The 25,783-nt window shown below is 43.4% G+C and overlaps 1 protein-coding gene across 2 annotated transcripts in view; it reads right to left on the minus strand.

Annotated features, from left to right (window-relative positions):
• The window catches only part of KIAA0232 (KIAA0232 ortholog), a 39,762-nt gene extending 15,604 nt beyond the window's left edge, over positions 1-24,158 (minus strand). Inside the window, exons 1-3 of one of the 2 annotated variants that reach the window (XM_056555083.1) lie at positions 24,050-24,158; positions 12,576-13,059; positions 9,745-9,882 (exon numbers count right to left, since the gene is read on the minus strand). In XM_056555083.1, the coding sequence (XP_056411058.1) occupies positions 9,745-9,882; positions 12,576-12,803 (366 nt within the window). In that variant the 5' untranslated portion in view covers positions 12,804-13,059; positions 24,050-24,158. Of the gene's footprint in view, positions 1-9,744; positions 9,883-12,575; positions 13,060-23,700; positions 24,001-24,049 lie in introns of those variants that run through there. The other variant, XM_056555082.1, reaches the window with a different exon arrangement.
• Positions 24,159-25,783: the final 1,625 nt, after the last annotated feature.

Genomic DNA, 25,783 nt, shown 5'->3' on the forward strand with positions numbered 1-25,783 from the left:
CACAAAAAAATCTCTCATATTATATATCTATGTGAAACTACGGACACCAAAGAGAAGTGCTGTCTAATGGCCTCTGCATTAGGACAAGTTCCATTATTCATTATGCTGCATCTGTATAAGAGGCAAGGCGGCACCAAATGTTAACAATGCGAACCTGGTGGAGACAGACACCAGCTGGGCCTCAATACAGAGGCATCATACACATCTATCCAGTATTAACCCCATCACCATTTCGTATGCTGACACAGCCATGGCCATGACTCAGGACACTAACTAACGTGACTTCTCCACTTCCTATACAGTCTTCTTTCCTGTTGCATCTATAAACTCCACATCACAAGTGCTAAAGTGCATCCAGACACCATGAGTCCGCAGAGCCCGACTATTAAACCTTTGCTGAATGACTAAGCAGATTAACCCCATAACCTGCATGACACCTAAACATGGGCCGTGACTTATTTCTATGGCCCCTGGGATGACAACAAAAGTAAACCAAGGCCTCAGTCCCATTCCCCTGACCTGCCAGTTCCTGCACCGTCATCTTACCATGGCTCAAGGAGTGTAGTTTCGGAAGCAAACAATTTGTTCCTGGATCAGGCACGTCTTACACCAGCTGACATTCTGCATGCTGTTGTGCTGAGCGGTACATAGCAGGCAGTGCAAAGGGAGGGGGGTAGGGAGGCAGCTCAGAGCGCAGCGTACCAACCCCCAAGAGATCACTGTAGCATCTTGCGGCAGAGTTAAGTGAAGCTCAGCTGAGCAGGGTGAAACACACACACGGCAGACCAGTGGAAAATAAATGTTGTAGTAGGGCACACGATGACATGTCACCTCTTCTGTCTGTGACAGATAAAGCAAGACCCTGGAGAAACAAGTTGGTCCGCCTACTCCCAAACACAGGACACGACCAATGAGATCATTCCGGACCACCGAGAAGCCGGCCCATTACCAGGAGACGGAAAATCTGAGCCTTCAGCTTGCTCCACATTTCTCACCCCGGGTTCAGGATATGCCAGGAAATTGAAGCACAGGCTATAAATACGGAAAGGCACGGTAACACAAATGAGGGAACATAGTCACCACCCACAATCCCAGCTACTGGCAAATGCCTGTCCCTGGGGACCTCCTGTCACAGAGGAGCATTCAGTATATGGTACAAGGTATTACCATCTGCAGGCCTAGAAGTCGTGAACATGCAACCCACAGTGGTCACTATTCTGTAAAGTAAAACTACTTCTAGAACTTTTTATATATGAGGCCACTTTCACATGGCTTGTAGTGTGTGCACCTACAGGAAGCCATAAACACACATCCAGAGAAAAAGGAGGAACACACAGGAGTGACACCTGAAGCCAGATATATATAAATAAAAAAAAAATATATATTAATATATATATATATATATATATATATATATATATTTATTATATATATATATATATATATATATATATATATATATAAACAAAAGGGCAACAGCACTCAAAAAGTCCAAACGATTTTTAAGAAAAGGTGCAGGCAACCTGTAAAAGGATCAAGTCCAACGATCCATCCAAATGTACAAAAAAAGGGAGATCAGGGCAGCACTCCAATGGTGTGAAAAAAAGATAAAATTTATTCCATCAAAACAATGTGCAAAACAGTAGCGACGTTTCGATCCTCTCCAGGATCTTTTTCAGCTTGAAAAAGATCCTGGAGAGGATCGAAACGTCGCTGCTGTTTTGCACATTGTTTTGATGGAATAAATTTTATCTTTTTTTCACACCATTGGAGTGCTGCCCTGATCTCCCTTTTTTTTATAAATATATATATATTATAGACAAAGAATAAGTCAGCCAGCACTTTAGTTGATACCAAACTATTATATGGACCCGGCCTACAGGTGCACGCTACTAGGCTAGATATACAGCAACAGAAGAATGCAGCAGCACACTGCCAGCACAAGGATATAGATGAAACATGAAAATGCAGTTAAAACATGGAGAGCTATACAGCTATGGTGTAATAGATGCAAATGTGAAACTATGAAATAGTGAGGCACTTAGCTCGCAAATATGTCTCCGCCGGCGGTCAAATAGCTTGGACCGTCCCACCGCGATAAGGTGGCCTCCTGGGACGGACCCTACACTGTGAATATGCCTCTGTGTGAACAGTTCAGTAAGCATGGCAGGATCTGGAACATCCAAGACACCTTATATACACCTGATAGAGGTGGGTGGGGTGCAAGGCCAACATGGGGGTAGCCACTCCCCTGTATGTGCAATACAGACAAAGAATAAATCAGCCAGCTCTTTAGTTTATACCAAACTGAACTGTTCACACAGAGGCATATTCACAGTGTAGGGTCCGTCCCAAGGAGGCCACCTTATCGCGGTGGGACAGTCCAAGCTATTTGACCGTCGGCGGAGACAAATTTGCGAGCTAAGTGCCTCACTATCTCATAGTTTCACATTTGCATCTATTACACCATAGCTGTATAGCTCTCCATGTTTTAACTGCATATTCATGTTTCATCTATATCTTTGTGCTGGCAGTGTGCTGCTGTATTCTTCTGTTGATTATATATATATATATATATATATATATATATATATATATATATATATATATATATATTTATTTATATTTGTTGGTTAGATAAGGGAGGGAGTTAATGAGGGGAGAGGATCAGACTGAAGATCTTCTGTGTGCTTTAGGTAAGGACTGCATTGTGTATTAAGAGTTTGTGGGGTCGGCTAGATGCTGAGCGGAGTAGCTTATTACAATATTTAAATACATATAATTCTTTTAAATATATATATTTTTTTCGTTGTAAGGGCTATACCTACTCTAACCTGTGGCCAGATAGGAGGGGCAGCACATTCCCTGGTTGCCCAACCTACGTGCCCCCAGCAGCCTATTTAGTGAAGAGGGGGACAAAAAAAACAATCTTCCACTTCCTGAATCTTCTCTCTGGAACTATTGCAAGTCAGGTCTTCAGCACAGAGCCCGACAATGGAGGACTCACAATAGCTGCAGAAAGGAGATGCAGGAAGCAGAAGATGGGGTGTGCTGGCCCCTCTTCACTAAACAGACTACATATATACATAGTGATAATCGCTAAGTGTATGTGAACTGTGAACTTTAGAAAATTTAAATTTTTTTTTTGTTTACACTTTTTAGGGGTAAAATGGGGGGGGGGGGGGGGGGTGAGGGCATTTAAATTTTTTATTGGGGTAGGACTTTTCACTTTTTTTTTTTTTTACACTTTATGTCTCCATAGGGGACTACCGTATTTTTCGCCGTATAAGACGCACCTTTTTCTTCCCTTTTTTCTTCATTTTTTTGGGGGGAAAAAAGTCGGTGCGTCTTATACGGCGAATACACCCCTATCGCGGCGGTCCCTGCGGCCATCAACGGCTGGTACCCACGGCTAATACAGGATATCACCGATCGCGGTGATGCCCTGTATTAACCCTTCAGACGCGGCGATCAAAGCTGACCGACGCGTCAAGGGAAAGTGACACTAACCCGGCTGTTCAGTCGGGCTGTTCGGGACCGCCGGCGGCGTGCGTAACGACATGATGGTAGCGACTGAGAGCGAGGATACCCGGCCGGCAGCAGAGGCGCTCCGGAGCGACGGGGACACGGCGACAGCGATGGAGCGACATCCAGGGCAGCGGTGACACGTCAGTATTACCTCCTATGCAGTGGTCTTCAATTTTTTTTCTCTAGTAAACTACCAGATCTCCCCATTCAAGTTAATGGGATCCGTTGGAGTCCATTGTGCTCCAACGATGAACGGGACAGAGCACAATGTGAACTTAGCCTAAGTGTGTATTCACACACACACACACACACACACACACACACACACAGGATCCGCTAGTATAACAAACAAAAACTTAGCCCCTATCCGAAGGAAATACACCCTTACAGCAAATTCTCTCAGACCCCTTAAAAAGATCTAGACAAAACCAGACACATGCATATAGAAATGAATATTTAAAGGGGTACTCCATTGAAAACATCGGCTAGGGGATAAAATGTAATCGCGGGGGTCCCGCCGCATGGGGACCCCCGCGATCTCAGGGCAGGAGCAGCAGCGAGTGGAACACAGAAGTTTGGTTCTTCCGCGTTTGTGATGTCACAGCATTCATGTCTATGAGAGGGAGCGTGCTGGCTAGTACAAAGCAATGACGCCTCCTCCCATAAACATAAATGGAGGGGGTGTGGCGGCTGTGTTTGCCAGTCATCGGGCACCGAGCAGAGTTCTGTGCACCAAATGACAGGGGTTCCGCAACAGAGATCTTTGCATAGGGGGATAAGATGTTTTCAGTGGAGTACCCCTTTTAGGCCCTGTTTACATTAACCTCACAGCTACCAGTTAAATCAGAGCCCTCTTCTGATCCACATATGGCTGGAACATTTAATCAATAAAAGTCGATAATGGAAATCATTGACAACGATTTTAATCATTGATTAATCGCTTGTTAGGGGGCATGACCTTTTCTTCAGCGTGTGTGGCCTAGGGCTGGGCGGTATACCGGTTCATACAGAATACCGAATTTTTTGGGCTGCACGATATAAATTTTCCCCCATACCGCAATACCGGTTGGGCCCCTCCCCCTCGGGAATGTGTTATCAGCCCAGCACTGTCATCGGGGAACTAATCCTATGTTACCCGCCAGCACTGTTCTGCCCCCCCCCCCTCAATTAATTATCAGCCCAGCGAGGTACTACTCACATATGTAAAGCACTGCCCTCCTCCTCTTTGTTGCGGGCCGACACCGGCGCTGGAACTCTATACTGTACGCCAGTGGTCTCCAACCTGCAGACCTCCAGATGTTGCAAAACTAAAACTCCCAGCATGCTGGAAGTTGTAGTTTTGCAACAGCTGGAGGTACGCAGGTTAAAGACCACTGCTGTACGCTGTATCCCTATGCCCAGGCTGCAAAAGATAGAGAAAATAACAGCTCACCTACGTCGGCCACACGCTGGGGACGGGAACGTCGGACAGCCATCAGCCTATCACCGGCCGGAGCGATGTCCCGCCCCGGCCAGAGCTTCTTACATGACAGTGGGCTCAGCCTATCACTGGCCGGGGCGGGGCATCGCTACGGCCGGTGATAGGCCGACGGCTGTCCGACGTTCCAGTCCCCAGCGTAAGGCCGACGTAGGTGAGTTACAATTTATTTTCTGTATCTTTTGCAGCCCGGGCATAGGGATACAGCGTACACCAGTGGTCTCCAACCCGCGAACCTCAGCTGTTGCAAAACAACAACTCCCAGCAGCCGTTGGCTGTCCGGGCATGCTGGGAATTGTAGTTTTGCAACAACTAGAGGTCCGCAGGTTGGAGACCACTGGTGTACAGTGAAGTCCATCACCAGCAGCCCCCAACAAAGAGGAGGAGGGCAGTGCTTGAAGGCGTCATCTGTGAGTAGTACCCCACTGGGCTGATCATTAATTGGGGGGAGCAGAACAGTGCTGGCGGGTCACATGATTGGGGGGGGGGGGGGTTGAAAATACCATTATATACCGTGGAACCGCCGTAAGTAAAAAAAAAAAATATATATATATATATATATATATATATATATATATATATATATATATATACCGTGATACACATATTTGGTCATACCGCCCAGCCCTATTAGTAACATCTTCAGGGGGTGTGGCCTAGTAATAGTATACCTACTATTGTTACTACTTTCCCTGCATGTGAGTCCCCCAGTTTGTCCTTAAATGCCCCCTTCACCCTCAAGTGCCTTTTTGAAGATGCTGCTGGCCTGCAACATCTGCGGCCTACATCCAGCACAGACCTGGAGTGTAGTCTGCCAGTCAGCACGCCCTCCTTGTCATCAGCACCTCCGGTTACAAGAAGCCTGTGGTCCTATCATTGCGGGAGCCCCTCTGCTCCTCATCCCCTGTAGTAAGGCTCATAGGTTAACCCTTCATGTTCTGTCCCCTCCTCTTTCTCCCTTGTTAACCCTGTACCTTCGCTCTTCCCCTGTTAACCCTTCAAGTGCTGTCCACCTCTTTTCCACCTGTTAACCCTTCACTGTGTTCTCCATTTCCTTTCGTTAAATCTTTCACAGTCCCCCAATCCCATTTTTTATCCGATTAATCGAACCAATAATCGGTCAACGAATTGATTTAACAAATATTTATTAGTTGCAGCCCTAGATTCACATTAATGTTGATGGACCTTACTGAATTCAATAGGGTCCACCAGGGACTTGGCATTACTTATGAAAGTATACTGTAGTGTATGGCAGCTGAGGCTGACTGGAACCTGTAGTACCACAACAGGCAGGAGTGAATAATTAACGTTATTCTTGCTATACAAAATACTAAAAAGCACATTCCATGGGCCAGTTCCCAAAATGAATGCCCTAATTCTTTCTAGCAATGGGCGAGCTCAGAATCACCTGCTGAAGTGCAGATCAGAAGAGAGGAGCACAGAGAGTTTCTGTCAGGGCCGGCCCTGCATCGGATTGCCTTTCCTGGAATGTGGGCTGTCACAGTGAAGGATTAGGCAGCTGTTGTGTGCGAGTCAGCTGCCCGGCCACGTGAGCCCCGCACAGAGTGATTCACCCTGCACTTTTATTTCACCACATACATTTCCACTTTAAATGCAAGAATAACAAATGGGAGAGCGATCCGGCCGACTATCTGTAACCAGGATGACACTATGACAAGTTACAACATCCCAGATTACACGAGAAATCCTCCTGAAACCTCAGCCCTGGGTTGGGCTCTCAGATAGCAAACATTCCCTTTTAACCTCTTCCCTCAGCATAGGAACTTTTTTTGTGCATTTTTTGGGACGGTTAGCTCCATTAAAAGTGGATTTTTTTTTCTCAGTCTGACCTCTAATTCTGACCTTAATAAACCACATGATTATTACAGAAATGCACCACTCTTAGCAAAGCATGAAATGAATGAATACTGCAACATCATAAATCCTGGACTACACAGGGACATGCACTGCCTGTAGTTGGGAGCCAAAAACCACTGCCTCCCAATAACACACTGCATCTCCTGTCTAAGTTGTAGTAGGCTGCAACAGCATGCTAAGCTCACACAGGCAACACAAGATACTTAGGAGCGTAGCTTGCAGCAATGGCCATTAAAAAGTTACATCTACTAAACATCATAACCCCCATGCACTGTTCTGCTGAGGATCAAAGTTTATGCACTGGATTCTAAGCTGCAGCATTTAAAAAGGTCCATTCTGGGGCTTGTAGTTCCAGACACCTTGAGCAGTGCATGTGAATACATACAACCCACAGACAATCATATGACTGCTTCTTTGACTTAAGGTTCGCTCTAAATATAACTTAAAAAATGCCCAGGCGATGTTCCAAAGTAGAAACTACTGCCAGATACTTTACCAACATGTAACAGGGCAGCAAAAAAAAAAACAAAAAAAAAAAAAACGAACAATAACAATCTCTGAGTTCCCCCATTACAGGACGCAGTAAAATTATTATTATTATTTTTTTTTAAAGACGCACACTGTGCCCGCTAAATCTCATTCCATGTAAAAGTTTGACACAAAACTTGGGCACTAAAATGTAGTTCATCACCAGGCTTCTCAAAAAAAAATAAAAAAAAATAAAAAAAACACAAATAAAAGTTATCCGTGTACTCTAAGCCTTCCTAGCCAAAAAACAATAAGTGTAAAGTGTGTAGGATAGGTCTCCAATTGTAAGAATGAAGAAGATTCAGTGTTTTGCCCTTGTTCACTTTGTCCCCCCCCATGCAGAGCAGCTCATAGCCAGCGGTGCAGGGAACTACAGTGCTGCCCCATTAACCCCTTAAGGACCCAGGGTTTTTCCCCTTTTGCATTTTTGTTTTTTCCTCCTTACCTTTAAAAAATCATAACTCTAAATTTTGCACCTAAAAATCCATGTGAGGGCTTATTTTTTGCGCCACCAATTCTACTTTGTAATGACGTCAGTCATTTTACCCCAAAATCTACCGCGAAACGGAAAAAAAAAAATCATTGTGAGACAAAATTGAAAACCAAAACGCGTACGTAATGGGTCCTTAAGAGATTAAAGTTATAAGAAAAGTCTAAAAAGGATCATTGGGGGTCCCAGAGATTGCACCCAACTGTTCATAGACATGTGAATACTCAATACCTACCTATGCCAAAACGCAGGGAGTCATAGTGCCCTGTTGTACATAGGCTGACCCACATGCATTGTAACATCCTAGAATAGTGGCTCAGACAGAAGGTAAAGCAGAGCAAAGAGATTGCAGGGGCTGAGGAACCAAAGGGCCACAATTCCCAGTAGAACACCACCACCCTAAAACTCCTATAAATAACACCACTTAGAATATGACGACTGTGACAAATTTTTGTAAGTGTCACACATGCAGTAGGATAACCATTCACAAGTAGCTTTCAGGCTCTCCTGAATCACTACTCTAAAAGCCAGTGTTTCCAAACCAGGGTGCCTCCAACTGTTGCAAACCTACAACTCCCAGCACCCTGATGGGGAAACATTGCTACAAGCACTTGGCATCTCAGACCTTTAAACTTCCTGACGTCATAGCCATCAGGTTGCCTACTAATAACACTTTAAAGGGGACCTGTCATCACTTTCATGCTGCCCAAAACACAATTTATCAGAGCAGAACCCTGTGGCTTTTCCCTGCACTACCAACCTTCACTGATCTGTCCCTAGACTCATAAGGGATGATCAATTAAGGCTGGTGGGGCACCAATCACAAAGTGGTTCAGGTAGCATGAAAGTGGCGACAGGTTCCCTCTAAACCAACATCTCTACACCCAGGTAAATATAACTTAGCGGATTAATATGCCTGATTATCAATATGCCTCATCTGAAGATCTTAAGCAGGAACGCAGCCTTGCTATGTGCTCACAATGCATCTGGGCTATGCCGTGGCTCTCCCATGCAGGGAGCGTGCCAGCCGCAGCATGACGTTGCAGCCGGCACGCCTCCTCCATACATCTCTATGGGAGAGGCGGGGAGGCAGTGTTCCTGCCTCCCCGTCTCCCCCATAGAACTGTATTGGGACGGGGAGGAGACGGGGCATCACCGTCGACCTCTAGGTCGACAATACGCGCCTTCAGCACTCACTATGAGCGCTAATGGCGGCGCCCTGTTAGAGAGGTCGAGGGGTCCCAGCGGTCGGACCCCCCCGCGATCAAACACTTATCCCCTATCTTGCACATAGGGGATAAGTGTATATTGTGCTGCAGTTGTCCTTTAAAGGAAATTTCTAAAGAAGACAAAGTTCCAGTTGCCTCCTCAAATTTAGATTTGTACCAAAGTATAGCCATTCACTACCATGCTTGGGATATACTCAGGATCATGGTTCATGATATATATGGATGGTAGCTTGGCACAATCAGTAAAAAGACATGAAATATAAATGTTGCTGCCTAATGAAAAAGGTCTATAAGGCCCTACTCAGACTTCCACATTTTAACATCTATAATATGAATACAAATCCCAACTATGATGCTGTATGTTTGGATCACTAGACCTGCCGTCAGAATGGGATGAGAGTTTGCAACCTGGACCCCAAGATGCTGCCATTTCAATGAGGCCTATTACCCCCAATATAAGGAAAAGCTGCACATTGGGTCTGAAAGCTCTTTTCTTCACAAAGGCATTACAACTACTTACAAAATTACATTTTGCATCTGGATAATGGCTCTGATTCAAAAACAAGTGAGGAGCGTCCCATAGAAATAAGTGGGGCAGTGGGGACAGCACTTACTTCATCAGAAGCTGAAAGCAGACACTGAACTGCAGCCTGTTTCTTCATTTCTTCCATGGAAAGATCTGAACTCTTTTTCTTGCCTTTCCCCCACTTCTTGCAAGCTCCCTTTTCCCAGCCCGCAAAGATGTCATTTTCCTAAAATATGGGGGGGAAAATTTATTCAATAAATGAAACAAAATAATCATAATGTTTACTCATTTCCTTGTATTTTATCAGTGTATTCACACACCAGAACGGTAGTTGCGGATTTTACAAAGCAGTCAAATATACATAAGTATTGCCTTGTAAAATCCAGAATTGCAGATTTTACAGCTTCAAATTTACAACTGCAGAATTTACAACTTTAAACTTTAAGCTTCAAATTTATCCAAAAATTTGGAAATTAAAAAAACTACTTATCCACGGGACTAAAACAGAGGAAAATCTACTTGTCACTCAGGATGATCCACTTGTCCTGGGCAATTTTCGCTTTTACACACACTCGTTTTTCTTCCTCGCCCTATAATAGCCATAAGTAACTACTATAATGATACCTTTTAGTTTTTCCATAACATATGCTCCGAAATAATAACAACAAAAAATTGGTGAAGTGAAATTGAAATAGTAAAAGATAATTTAGCAAGTTTAGTGGTTTTCTTTTCTACGCCACTTACCTTGTGGTCAACTAACTTGTTATTTTGATACTTCAAGCCGCCTGATTACAGCAATACCAGATTTGTATAGTTTGTCATGTTTTACTAATTAAAAAAAATAAAAATAAATTCTGAACCTTTTCAAATTTATTTTGACTGCCTCTTTCTGACCCCTGTATCTTTTTTTTTTTTTTTTTTTTTCCCGCATACAAGGCTGTAAGTTATTTACTGTATGGGACACAATGTTATATTTGAACTGTTTGTACAGTCACGCACGCTGCCATACCAAATGTGTTTATTTTTTATAATTTTTACATGTTTTTATATAGGAAAAGGGGATGATTTGAACTTTTAATGTTGAAGGGTTTAATGTGTGTCTTTTAAACTTTTGTTAAAAATGTTTTTTCACACTATTAGTCCCTTAGGGGATTTTTAGGAGGAATCATTAGATTCCTCATACAGATCAATAGAGTTAAATTGAACTCCATTGATCTGTGTGCTCTGCGCTCCGTTGATAGAGCCTAGTCCATCTAGGCTCTATCAATGACAGAGCCACAGACACCAGGGAAGCAGAGGTAAGCCCTCCGGCTTTCTCTACAGTGGATTGCCCGCCCCCCCCCCCCCCCCCCCCCTGCATGTCCCGGGCGTCGGGCGATCGGATTTCCACATCCCTGTTATCCCATTAAAGAAATACTCCAGTGCAGTCCGGTAAACGTATTCTCTATCCAAAGGACAGGGGGATAAGCTTTAGATTGAGGGGGGGGGGGGGGGGTCCAACCGTTGTGAGTTTCAACCCCCCCTGCACGAAGCTGATGCTGAAACATCCCCTCCATGTATCTCTTTGAGAGAGCCGGAGAAACATGAACGCTTATCTCCAGCTCTCCTAAAGAGATGCATGGAGGGGACTTGTCGCCCTCCACTTCTTGCGACGGTCAACACAGCTCAGTGCATGGGAGAGCCAGGGTGCCGTGCAGGGGATCATGGGGGGGGGGGGGGGCCAGCAGTCGGACCCCCTGTAATCTAAAACTTATCCTGCAGATAGGGGATAAGCCATCTTATAATGTACTACCCCTTTAAGTCTCTCACTTAACACTACAGCGAAATGTTATAACTGTACTTGACATAATTGTGCATTGTGTAGGCACAGATTGCACCATCTACTAAAGCCATGATCCCCAACCCTTCTTTAATCAGAATTTAAGGGGGTTAACCATGGTGGGCACTGGTCAGTAACCATTTTTATTGGTTGGAGTATTACTGGACAATTTTAACATATACCCATACAATTCTAGCCTACTGTAACATAACATAACATAATTACCTCCATGGAAAAACTTGTTAGTGTTGCTGAACAGAGCAAAATCATGGACCAATTTTTGTCTTGATAAACCCTTATGGCATAAGGCAGTAATGTCTCATCACAGAGCGAACTCCAATGACTAAAAAAGTGACCACAGACAATGCAAATCTCAATGCTTCTTTCAATCATTGTCATGGAATTGCAACGAAAAGATGACTGCACTGAAAGGTATCACAATACCTAGCTGAGGGAAGTATAGTTTTATAGATTCTCTGGAACGGCTGCTGCACTTTGTTAAAGATTGTGGTCATTTAGTTTTAGATATTGGCGTTGTCTAAATACTTTAAAGAGAACCTATGATCACTTTAATGCGGCCTGATCCACGAGTCATCAGGGTGATCCTCCAGTGGCTTTTCACTGCCCGATCACCCATTATTGATAGATATCTCCCTGTTTTTGTATAGAGAGAGATCGATAAATCAATGCCATCACAGCAAGTAGAAGCAATCAGGGAACATCCCAGTAACTTGTGGTTCAGGGAGCATGAAAGGAATGACAGGTTTCCTTTAACGACTATGCAGGCTAGGCTCCGTCTACATTCGCTTTAGAGGCTCAGTCACAGATCTGGTCACATTTTACAGGAATAATAGTGCAGCATGCAGCCTTATTCTTCCTGTCAAATTGACAGACCACAAAGGAACCCAGCGGTTCCCTTTAGAAGTCAATGGTGTCTATTATACTTTGTTAGTGTCTGTCATGGGAGGGATCCAGCTCTTAGTCAAGCTTATTGTCACACCGATGTGAACAGCACCTAAGTGAATACAACAACTACAAAAAAAAAACAAAAAAAAAAAAAAAGGGAACAAAATAACCACAAAAACCATCAGCCGTCATACCTGTTCTTGAAGGTCGTAGTCATAGCTGTCATGCAGCAGAAGACTTAAGACATATCTAGTGTATATCATGGCATCAATACCACATTTCTCCAGCTCTTGCCCCAGCCATGTCTGGACTGGGTCTAAAGCACGAAGCATCGACATTTCAAAGACAGAAAGGGGGCCAGGAAAAGAGCTTAAGATGCCTTCTGATGGTAAACCATCCACAGCTGTACAGATAGGGCGCATGAATCTAGGTAGTTGGCATCCCTAGAATATGAAGCATTTTTGGTAGGATGTTGCTTTAGAAGGTGGAAGGGATCTTCATTCCAGGAATCTGGTGAAACACTTCAATGCCAGGAAGATCATTTACCATTGCTGACATTTAGTCTTCAAGAGACTTCTCATTCCTCAGGCATGACTGACGACATACATCTTACTAGGTGGACACACATGAAGATGTGCTCTTTTCACATTGACAGAAGGGTTACCTCTATGGCAGGACCTGGAAAACAGAATTAATAGAGGATTAGGAAAGGCTAAGCACATATACTACCAACATGCATATAAACATATGATGGGTCTATAGGAGTATCATGCAAATTCAGTAAGTGTTAGACTTTGTTCCTTCCATCGGAGGTATACATTCAGAACATAACTCCAATGCACACATGACATATAATGCTGAACAAAGCCTATATATTATACACATACTGATTCTATATCATTTCTTTATTGTACGTCTCAGTAAAGGAAAGCACAGCCGACACTCATGACTAGTTGAGCAAACTTACAGTAAGTTCACCCAAAGTTGAACCTCACAGGTCTGTTGAACGCTTTAGTCTGCATAAATGAGTTCAGTTTCCAAAAAGTCCCGGTTGTCTGGAAAAGTCTGGGATGACAGTCTTCAGTCCATCTTTTCCAGGCACCTGGACGTCAAGTACATGGGACCCTATGAGTATCTTTGCTGTGTGTGCTAGGGATTTCCCAGAGCGAATGCTAAATGTTTTCAAATAATGCAGTGTGAACAGAGCCATAAAGAGGTTGTCCTCAATGGATGAAAAAACATGCATGCTCAGCTGTAGATCGTGTGCATATGTATGGGAAGAAAAAAAATAGATTAATAAGCTGAAAAGTCCTGCATACTGCTACAATGATACCTTTCCAACATTTACACAGAAACTGCACATAATGGATCAGAAATGGGGGCAGCATTACTTTCATGTGTGGTACTAACAGCAGACATCAGGACGCCCTAAGTGTTGAAGTATTGCAAAATGTTGGGTTATGATGGTCCATCCAGCGCACGTGTTGCTTTGTAACTCCCCCATGATAAGCAGAATATGCCAGGAAACCATCAGCTGCCAAGGGTACGGGCAAAGCTAAAGAAAGCTTATATGTAATTATGGAGGTAAAAATAGCACAAGTAACCTGTATGTAGGTCACAGATCTGCACACTAAAAAAATAGGATCTGCACTCCGTTCTTATGTAAGCCATGTGTTCTATAAGCATACAAACCAGGAACTTGTCATTGATCCAACCAGTTACTGCACACCACAGCAATGGTGCAGGTAAGTGACCTCTAATCCACTGTTTCCCAACCAGGGCACCTCCAGTTGTTGCAAAACTACAACTCTCAGCATGCCCTGACAGCCTTCGGCTGTCCGGGCATGCAGGGAGTTGTGGTTTTGCAACAGCTGGAGGCACCCTGGTTGGGAAACACTGCTCTAATGTGTGTTGTGGGACAAATCAATAGAGCATGTAATTACGAACCCACAAGACTAACAATGGACGGACGCCAAGTCGTGACATAACCACCGCCGCCAGACCGCTATAAATGTACAGATTTCTAATTTTCCCCTCTCAATCCAGCCAAAGACTGCCATACACAATGGAAGTAGATAATCTGCCACAACAAGCAAATGGTCAGCCAAATTGGACTTCAACATACCCCATCCTTTAATTCTCAGGAAGATAAGCTGCCACAAGAAAAACCTGTCAGCAGCTTTCGCCCCATTCAGAATCAGCAGAGCCGAGCATGCAGGAGGGGAATAGGGAGAGATCGTAAGCAGCTAAACAACTGTATAACATGTGAAATGTATGGCATGTCTATTACTTTACTTTATAACAAATGAACCAAATGTCACCTACAGTGACTCTCAGCCTATAGGTGGCGCTGCATTCTATTACCCAGAAAATACATTTCCGTCATGTGAACACAGCTTTAGGGTATGCAAGAAACATGCTTATGCTGTGCAACAACGGTTACGCTATTTTTTTTTTTTTTAGGAAAGGCAGTGCTATTTACTTACAAAACTGGATGTCACAAAAACTGCAGAGAACACCCAGCCCATGCAGTTTATAGCTCTACAAGAGACCGTACCCTAACATATGAAAGGGCTACTTGACACCTTTTGTCAACAACTTTAAATTATTGCATAAATATTTTTAACATGATTTTTCTGTTTTTTATTTATTTACTTATTTTTAAATCCAATAGGAGTAGCCTATAGAAGTACAAACAAAACATGCCAAATACCAAACCACTGTATATTTTGCCTTTATTATATTTTAGTATGCCCTAATGCAGTGTTTCCCAACCAGGAGGCCTCCAGCTGCTGCAAAATTACAACTCCCAACATGCTCGGACAGCCAAAGGATGTCCGAGCATGCTGGAAGTTGTAGTTTTGCAACAGCTGGAGGCCCCCTGGTTGGGAAACACTGCCCTAACCAAACGATAGAGGATTGGTGTATGATGTTGGTAGCTTTGGGGAACCCACTCTCCTCTAAGTGATAATGGTGACAACTATATTAATAGAGTTTTCCCGCAAAATGACATCCACAGGATAGGTGACCCATTGGGAGTGGTTACAACTGTTGGGACCCCCCACCAATCATGAGATCAAGAGTCCCCACTGCCCCTCATTGGATTGAGTCAGACATGAGCACTGCTGCTCTATTCCATTGTACATAGAGATGGACGGTATGACCAAAAATGTGTATCACGGTATTTTTGTAAGTTATGGCGGTTCCACAGTATTTTCCCCCATACTGCCGGCAGTAAATAAAGATGTACATACCTTCCTTTGTTCCCTTCGGTCTCCACCGCAATCCTCTTCCTGGTTGCCGGTGGTCGGCGAGTCACACTGGGCTCAGCCAATCACCGGCCGCAGTGAAGTCCCGGCTCGGCCAGCGATAGGCTGAGCGACAGTGTGACGTTTTCGGCCCCGGCAGTAGGTGCCGATGTAGTGAAGGATTTTGTGTCTTGAGGCGTTCTCACACTGCCGAGTTGGGACTTTGCTGCGGCCGGTGATTGGCTGAGCGCAGTATGACTCGCCGACCACCGGCAACCAGGAAGAGGATCGCGGCGGAGACTGAAGCCGGTTATCGGAGGCCCCGGGGGGGGAGCGAAGGTATGTACATCTTTATTTTTTTTCTGCCGGCAGTATGGGGGACAATTTTTATATTCTGGAGTTCTCTTTTAAATAACATTGCAGGTTGCTTCATGGGGTGGAAAAAGGTTGATCAGAGTGAATGCAAAGCCAATGGCTCTGATTGGCTGTTATGTTTCAGGCAGATTGATAAGTCTGGGCCAAGGCGTCTTTGGATGCCGCATAGACACATTGGCTGTCTACATTTCACTCTGCAGTCCTATGGGTGGGTCGCTGAAGTCCTTCATTGGATGTTCAGACGAGGTGTGAGGTATTAAAGGGGTACTCCGGTGAAAACCTTTTTTCTTTTAAATCAACTGGTGGCAGAAAGTTAAACATATTTGTAAATTACTTCTATTAAAAAATCTTCATCCTTCCTGTACTTAGCTGCTGAATATTACAGAGGAAATTATTTTCTTTTTGGAATGCTCTCTGATGACATCACGAACACCGTTCTCTCTGCTGACATAATAATAATAATGCTTTATTTATTGTTGTCCTTAGTGGGATTTGAACCCAAGTCCCCAGCACTGCAAGGCAGCAGTGCTAACCACTGAGCCACCATGCTACCCTTAGCATACATCTGCTATGCATCTGCTATGTATGGTTGCTAAAATGGACAGAGATGTCAGCAGAGAGCACTGTGCTCGTGATGTCATCAGTGTACCAAAAAGAAAGAAATTTCCTCTGTAGCATTCAGCAGCTAATAAGTACTGGAAGGATTAAGATTTTTTAATAGAAGTAATTTACAAATATGTTTAACTTTTTGCCACCAGTTGATTTAAAAGAAAAAAGGTTTTCACCGGAGTACCCCTTTAAGACTCTATTTCAGTGTTTTTCCAACAAGTGTGCCTTCAGCTGTTGCAAGACTCCAACTCCCAGCATGCCCAGACAGCCAAACTGAGCGTTTTCCACTATCCCAGTAGGATTCCCCAGAGCTGGGGCCTCAGGGCTTATTCATAAACCTGATGCAAGGACCCAACACTTTACTCCAACGGCTGCAACTTGGGGAAGGTACATATCTCTTACACACACACACCCAGTGCATGCCAGAGGCATTGCGGGAGACTGCTTTTTTTTTTTTGAACATTAGTCCTGTGTATTCCAACCTACGACACTTCAGCTGCTGCAGAACTACAATGCTCATGATGCCATGATCGACAAAGCATGCTTTAGCATGATGAGAGTTGTAGTTTTGAACAGCTGGAGGCACCATGGTTAGCATGCACTGCATTTGGCCATACCACTAATCATGAAGATTTAGCATGACAGAATACTGTACAGCTGTCCTAATTCACCTGCAGTCCCATGCAAAATTCACACAGAAAACACATTAGGATGATTTACATAAAGACGCTGCTACATTCGTGTAGTACAGCATGACCAAGAGAGGACAGGAACTACATGGCTGCGTCTCCATCATGAGTGGGTTCTATCCCCCTTTCCTGTACCTCATTCCTCGCTTTCACCTCACGTGAACTCAACATGCCAGGGAATAACACACATACAAAATGTCTGATGGCAATGCGGCCCCTCCTCCTGTACACCAGGGACAGGGGGTGGTGGTGCTGCTGATGACCAGCAGAAGGAGGCGGAGAGATGCTGCTCGCAGATGACACAAGGGGGGGGAGAGGAGTGTCTCCAAATGATGAGCTGTAGAACCCGTTTCACACTGTCAGATTGCATCAGCTCCTTGTACTGATGGGGGAGGGGGACAGGATCGGGGAATGTAAATGTACAGCAGCCTCCCCCCTCCATCCTCTCCTGACCCAAACAATGTGTTTACACTATGGGAGGGGGGGGGAGAGGTGTCCTTCATTAACCCTTGAAAGGGCAGGGAGGGTGACTCATTCCATCAGCGCATAATCATATGATGAGGCACTAAGATCGAAGCATATAATGTACAAGTATATATGTATACCATGTACAATGTGCTGTACACCTCAGTGATGTATATAAGTATATATACCATGTACAATGTGCTGTACACCTCAGTGATGTATATAAGTATACATACACCATGTACAATGTGATGTACACCTCAGTGATGTATATAAGTATATATACCATGTACAATGTGCTGTACACCTCAGTGATGTATATAAGTATACATACACCATGTACAATGTGCTGTACACCTCAGTGATGTATATAAATATATACACACCATGTACAATGTGCTGTACACCTCAGTGATGTATATAAATATATACACACCATGTACAATGTGCTGTACACCTCAGTGATGTATATAAGTATATACACACCATGTACAATGTGCTGTACACCTCAGTGATGTATATAAGTATACATACACCATGTACAATGTGCTGTACACCTCAGTGATGTATATAAGTATATATACCATGTACAATGTGCTGTACACCTCAGTGATGTATATAAGTATACATACACCATGTACAATGTGCTGTACACCTCAGTGATGTATATAAATATATACACACCATGTACAATGTGCTGTACACCTCAGTGATGTATATAAGTATATATACACCATGTACAATGTGCTGTACACCTCAGTGATGTATATAAGTATATACACACCATGTACAATGTGCTGTACACCTCAGTGATGTATATAAGTATATACACACCATGTACAATGTGCTGTACACCTCAGTGATGTATATAAGTATATACACACCATGTACAATGTGCTGTACACCTCAGTGATGTATATAAGTATATACACACCATGTACAATGTGCTGTACACCTCAGTGATGTATATAAATATATACACACCATGTACAATGTGCTGTACACCTCAGTGATGTATATAAGTATATATACACCATGTACAATGTGCTGTACACCTCAGTGATGTATATAAATATATACACACCATGTACAATGTGCTGTACACCTCAGTGATGTATATAAATATATACACACCATGTACAATGTGCTGTACACCTCAGTGATGTATATAAGTATATATACACCATGTACAATGTGCTGTACACCTCAGTGATGTATATAAGTATATACACACCATGTACAATGTGCTGTACACCTCAGTGATGTATATAAGGATATATACACCATGTACAATGTGCTGTACACCTCAGTGATGTATATAAGTATATACACACCATGTACAATGTGCTGTACACCTCAGTGATGTATATAAGTATATATACACCATGTACAATGTGCTGTACACCTCAGTGATGTATATAAGTATATACACACCATGTACAATGTGCTGTACACCTCAGTGATGTATATAAATATATATATATATTAGGGATCGACCTATATCGTTTTTTTAGGGCCGATACCGATACTCTGTGGAGGTTAAGGCCGATAGCCGATAACTTATACCAATATTCCGGTATAAGTTATCGGCTATTTATCCAATGTGCTGCACACCTCTGATGTATATAAGTGTATATATACCATGTACAATGTGCTGTACGCTTCAGTGATGTATATAATACAAGTATATATGAATACCATTTACAATGTGCTCAACACCTCAGTGAGATATATATATATATATATATATATATACACACACACACACACCATGGACTATGTTTTTGCTGTACACCTCAGTGATCTATACAAGTATATATACCATGTGCTGTACACCTCAGTGATGTATATAAGTATATATACCATGTAAACCGATATTCCGGTATAAGTTATCAGCTATTTAGCCTTTGGCTGTCCAGGCATGCTGGGAGTCGTAGTTTTGCAACTGCTGGAGGCACACTGGTTGGGAAAAACTGCCTTACACATAGACAAGGCTGAATCATTGCAGAATAAAAGGTAATCTATACACCTTAATCCCTTGATTTGATACATTATAATGAGCCAGGCATCAGTGTACAATAAAAAGTTACCCATGTACTTTATTTCCTAACCATTGAAGGATCTTTGCTTGTTGTCCGTGAATAATTTACTTTCCTACCATGGCAATCTCTGCTAGCTTAAAGGGGTAGTCCAGTGGTGAAAAACTTATCCCCTATCCTAAGGATAGGGGATAAGTTTGAGATCGCGGGGGTCCGACCGCTGGGGCCCCCTACGATCTCTCTGTACGGGGGCCAGGCTCTCCGGACAGATATCGGGTGTCGACCACCGCACGAAGCGGCGGCTGATACGCCCCCTCAATACATCGCTATGGCTGAGCCGGAGATTGACGAAGGCAGCGCTCCGGCTCTGCCATAGAGTTGTATTGAGGGGGGCGTGTCGGCCGCAGCTTCGTGCGGGGGTCGACATGCACCCTTCCCGCGGGCTGTCGGGGCCCCGTACAGGAGATTGAGGGGGGCCCAGCGGTCGGACTCCCCGCGATCTGCAACTTATCCCCTATCCTTAGGATAGGGGATAAGTTGTTCACCACTGGATATCTCCTGGATATCTGTGGGATATTACAACTTGGCTCCAATCACCCCAATGGAACTGAGCTGCAATACCTCACACAACCTGAGGACAGATGGTGGTGCAGTTTTTGGAATAAATTGCCCATTAATGCAAACAGTCACATGTACATCCATGACTATAATAGGAGACTGATACATTGGAATGAGCCGGGACTACTGTACAATGAACAGTTAAACCCTTAGGGGGAGATCAAAACCTGTGCAAAGGAAAAGTTGCCCATAACAACCAATCAGATCACTTTTCATTTAGCAGAGGCCTTGTTAAAAATGAAAGAAGCGATCTGATTGGTTGCTATGGGCAACTTTTCCTCTGGACAGGTCTTGATATATCTCCCCCTTAATGTTCTAAATGTTGTAAGATCTCTGCTTGCTGAAGCAAGTACATTCTTGTGAATATCTGGCTGATAATCTATCGAAATCCCTCTCGTAACGCGTCGAGTCATGGATGTAGACAATTCTGTTTGTATTGACTGACAACAGGCAAAGGTCTTAACAATGGTAAGAGATTTTAGCATGTATTGGCATTTTTTAGTACAAATATGTGCACCTTATTACAGTGTATACATTTATATTGGAAAAAAAAATGATATATATCTTTTTATTTATTTTTGTTACCATTGTTAAGATCTTTGCATGTTGTCAGTGACTACAAAGCAATGTCCACACCTATGACTTAGGGTGCGTTCACACGGCCGTCTGTCCCAGTTTTATTTATCCCCGTTTCGGTTCCGTTCTTGCAGGCTGCAAACGGATTAAAAACGGTTTTAAAAAAATCCCATTCATGTCAATGGCATTTTTTTTTTTACAATCCGTTTACATCTGTTTGTACCCGCCTGCATTCATTTCCGTTTTTTTGACAGCAGAAAAAATGGCACACAGTATTTTTCTTCCGTAAAAAAAAAACGGAAAAAAAAACGGATACAATAAATTCAACATTGAAGTCTATGGAAAACAGATGAGCCTTTGATGCCATCCGTTTGCATCCATTATTTCAATCCGTTTTTTTGATCCGTTTTGACTTCTGGGCATGCTCAGAACAAATCAAAAAATATTTTTTTTGGTTTATTAACTGAACAATAACGGATCCAAACATATAACATCTGTTTGCATATGTTATTGTCCATTTTTTTTTTTTTGGACGGGAAAAGAACGGGACAGGTCTTGACGGCCGTGTGAACGCAGCCTCAGCTTGTTAAAATAGGGAGGTCTGATACACTTTTCAGATTAGTATTATTGTACAAGCAAAAGTTACTTCTCTATATATTCTTCCTTTACCACTGTAAAGATCTTTGCTTGTTGTCAGTGAATGCAAACGGTTGTCTACATTCATGTTACAATAGAGCAGTGGGCCCCAAACTGTGGACCTCCACATGTTGCAACTCCCAGCATGCCTGGAGCGCCAATGGTAGTTTAGCAGCACGTGGAGGTCCACAGCTTGGAGACCACTGTAATAGAGAGAGCATCACTGTACAGCAGTGGTCTCAAACTGTGACCCTCCAGATGTTGCAAAACTTCAACTCCAGGCATGGGAGTTTAAGTTTTGCAACATCTGGAGGGTCACAGTTTGAGACCACTGCTGTACAATGAATGAAATTAAGTTTGTAGACTAAGAATTTTAGGCTACTTGCTTGCTGTCAGTGAATACAGTCACTCTTGTCTGCATCAATGACTTGATATAAGAGACTCCTTTGATACAATGTAATGGGCTGGGACATAAATAAACTGGTAGCCTAAGCACTATAAGATCTCTGCTTGTGGTCAGCGAACGCAAACAGTTGTAACAAGGCAATTCATGGTTGTAGACAAGATAGGGCTCTGATAGACTTATCAGCTGGACATCACTATGCAATATAACCGAAGTATATAGGTTGCCTAGCCATTGTAGGATCTTTGCTTGCAGTCAGTGAATGCAAACAGTCTTGCCCACATCAATGACTTGGTATAAGGGAGGGTTTTTATACAGTAATGAGTTGGACATCACTGGGCAATGAAACAGAATCAAGTATATAGGTAGCCTAACCACTGTAGGATCTGTGCTTACTGTCAGTGAATGCAATCAGTCAGAGACCCCCATATTTCTCCCACTGATTGTCATTGGGCATCTATGACTTGATAGAAGAGAGGGCTTTGATACATGGTAATGAGCTGGGATATCCCTGTACAATATAGGTTGCCGAATTATTGTAAGATCTCTGCTTGTTGTCAGTGAATGCAATACCATCTGCGACTTGGTACAAGAGTTTTGATACACTTATAAACTAAAGTGCATAGGTAGGCTAATCATCGTAAGATCTTTGATTGCTGTCAGTGAATGCAGACAGTCTTGTCTACATAAACTTGGCATAATGAGCTGAACTTCACTGGGCAATGAAACAGAATCAAGTATTTAGGTCAGTGTTTCCCAACCAGGGTGCCTCCAGCTGTGGCCAAACTACAACTCCCAGCATGCCCAGACAGCCTTTGGCTGTCTGGGCATGCTGGGAGTTGTAGTTTGGCCACAGCTGGAGGCACCCTGGTTGGGAAACACTGATCTAGGTAGCCTAACCACTGTAGGATCTTTGCTTGCTGTCAGTGAATGCAAAGAGTGACTGACACCCTTCTCTCTCCCACTGATTGTCATTAGTTATCCACTACCAATACATACAATAAAAAGGTTTCTATTCACCGACACAAATCAGAGAATCTATTCTTTATACCAGTGGTCCTTAAACTGATGCAAAACTACAACTCCCAGCATGCCCGGAGGAGGATCACTGTTTATAAAGATGTTGCCTCAATGGAATGCAAACAACAAAACTGCGACATTGTATTTGTCAGTGTGTAACCAATGGCAACCAGGTTTACCTGAAATGGAGGTCACAGATTGAAGACCCCCCCCCCCCCCCCCCCCAGGTCGTCAAGGAGGAATACTGGGAGCTGTAGTTTTGCAACAGCTGAGACCCCCATCGACCACCGGAACAAAGGGACCCTCATAGCTCGTCACTGTTAAGACACAATGCAGGGCCCCTTCTTCCCCATCACTTAAGCACCATGTCTTCTCATTAAAGAGCAGTTTGCCTTTTTAGAACGATAATCTCTGATACAACCAGGTCGGCCGATAAAGGTGTAACGGGTAATGGCGGGAGGGCGCAGGTGTCAGGTCACCCGGTATTAATCCCCCAACCCAGAATAAACGTCGTCCTCCGCCGGCGGGAATCACGCACTACGATAGGCCAGCGAGCCGGTACCGGGAGCCATGTTGAACAGGCCCCAAAGAAAGGGGAACCAGCGACATTTCCCGAGAAGCGACGAGCAGCGGCGCCTTACCTGCCAAACACCGGACGTATAGACACGGAGTATCCGTGAAGGTGAGGGAGGAGGAGGGAAGGTCAGCCCCGGCCTCCCCGGTACGCTCCCTCCAGACTACTGCAGCCCGCTCCGGGAGTGACGGAGAACAGCTCCTCCGAGGAACCGCCCACCGCTGCCCTGACGTCACTCGGCGTCTCACGACCAGGCAGCCGTTCCTGCGCCTGCGCGCTTGCTGAGGCGAGAGGCGGGAATTGGAGGCGGTTAGCTAAGCGCTTGTAGTTGTCGCAGGAAAGTCGCGGTTATCCCGTGCGCGACCGTATCGTGCGAGACTGCTGACTACTGGTCTAAAAGAGCACTTTTCACTTACACACAATAGGAGAGCTAGAGAGATAAAGGAAACACCCCGTGAGGCCCACAGCAACCAATCAGCGCAGCTCTTATTTCATAGTTTAGTTTGTTGACCGGAGCAACCAATCACGGTGCTACTTTCATTTCACATTCCGCTCTTGAAAAAGGCAAGCAGCGCTGTGATTGGTTGCTATGGGCGACGGACCAGAATATCCAATAAAGCAGTGTTTATTGGTTGCTATAGGCGACAAATTAAGAATATGAAATAAAAGCAGCATTGTTCAGTTTGTATGGGCAACAAATGAAATAAAAACGCTCTGGTTGCTATGGGCAACAAATGAAAAACGAAGTGAAACTGGTGCTAATTGGTTGCTATGGGCAACAAACTAAAATATCAAACAAAAGCAATGCTGATTTGTTTCTATCGGCAACAAACACATTTGAAATATTAGCTCTACTGGCTGGTGGCTATGGACAAATAAAGCAGAATGAACTAAAACTGCTGTAATTGGTTGTTACAAGAAAAAAATACATGAAAGTTCTGTGAAAAAAGTCAAAAAATGCTCAAAAACATTCCAAGTGCTAGCAAAAACCTTGAACTTTTCAGCCAACAGGCCAATTGGGCGATATAGCTGTCGGGCAAATAAGTGTATGGCTTCCCAAAGGAGGCATTCCAGCCCCTTAAATGTATCTCCTATCAATTCATTCATGGTTAGCAGGGGGTCTTAAAGGGTACCTCTCATCAAAAAAAACTTTTGATATATTATAGATTAATGTATGCTGAATAACTTTACAATTGCATGTTATTAAAAAATATGCTTCTTTCTATTTAATTTTCCACTTTGAAGAAATGACCACTAGGGGTCTCCCTACCAGTCCTGGCAGCAAGCATTTCAGACTCATGCTGGAGTCCTAAACACTACGAGCTGCCAGTCAGCTTTGTTCACAAAGGAGAACACTCAGAGCTGCCAGCCTGCTTTGTTCACAGCTTGTTTGGCTGTGAACAAAGCAGGCTGGCAGCTCTGAGTGTTTAGGACTCTAGCATGAGTCAGAAATGCTTGCTGACAGGACTGAAAGGGAAAAATACAATAGAAAGAAGCATATTTTTCATTAACACGCTATTGGAAAGTTATTCAACATTCATTAATCTAAAATATATCAAAAGTTTATTTGCTGAGAGGTACCCTTTAAGAGAAACACCCAGAAACACCCAGTAAAGTAAAGGTTAATGGATTGTATACTTTAATGTTACTCACCAAAGTAGTGTTAGGAAATGTTATTATAGAGTGGCTAACCCGTTTGGGTCATCAGATCCACGTTCATGCTGGGACTTGTGGCCATAATATAAATGCAAAAATACAGCCTTATTGTCCCCATGTGAGACCGGACAAAATTTCAGCCTTGATCTTGAGCCTAGTATGGGCTATCAAGGCGATATATCCCAAGAATAAAAATTTAGGTATAAAAATAAATACCAAAAAACCAAAAGAGCACAACAAAGTCATTTTTATAAAAGGAGTATGTGTCCGAAAGACACACATTTTATTATTTCCGTAGAAAAAGACAATGTAATGGTAAAAAAAACACATATATTGAAAAGAGGAATACAACAAAAAACGGTGGTATCACCGGCTCCGCTCAGATGGTAAGAACAATAATTATGGTTATTATATATATATATATATATATGTATATATATATATATATATATATATATCCCAAGATAAATGTAAGAATTATGTAAACATTAGGG

Source organism: Hyla sarda, chromosome 1 (assembly GCF_029499605.1).
Source record: "Hyla sarda isolate aHylSar1 chromosome 1, aHylSar1.hap1, whole genome shotgun sequence".
Lineage (NCBI taxonomy): Eukaryota > Metazoa > Chordata > Amphibia > Anura > Hylidae > Hyla > Hyla sarda.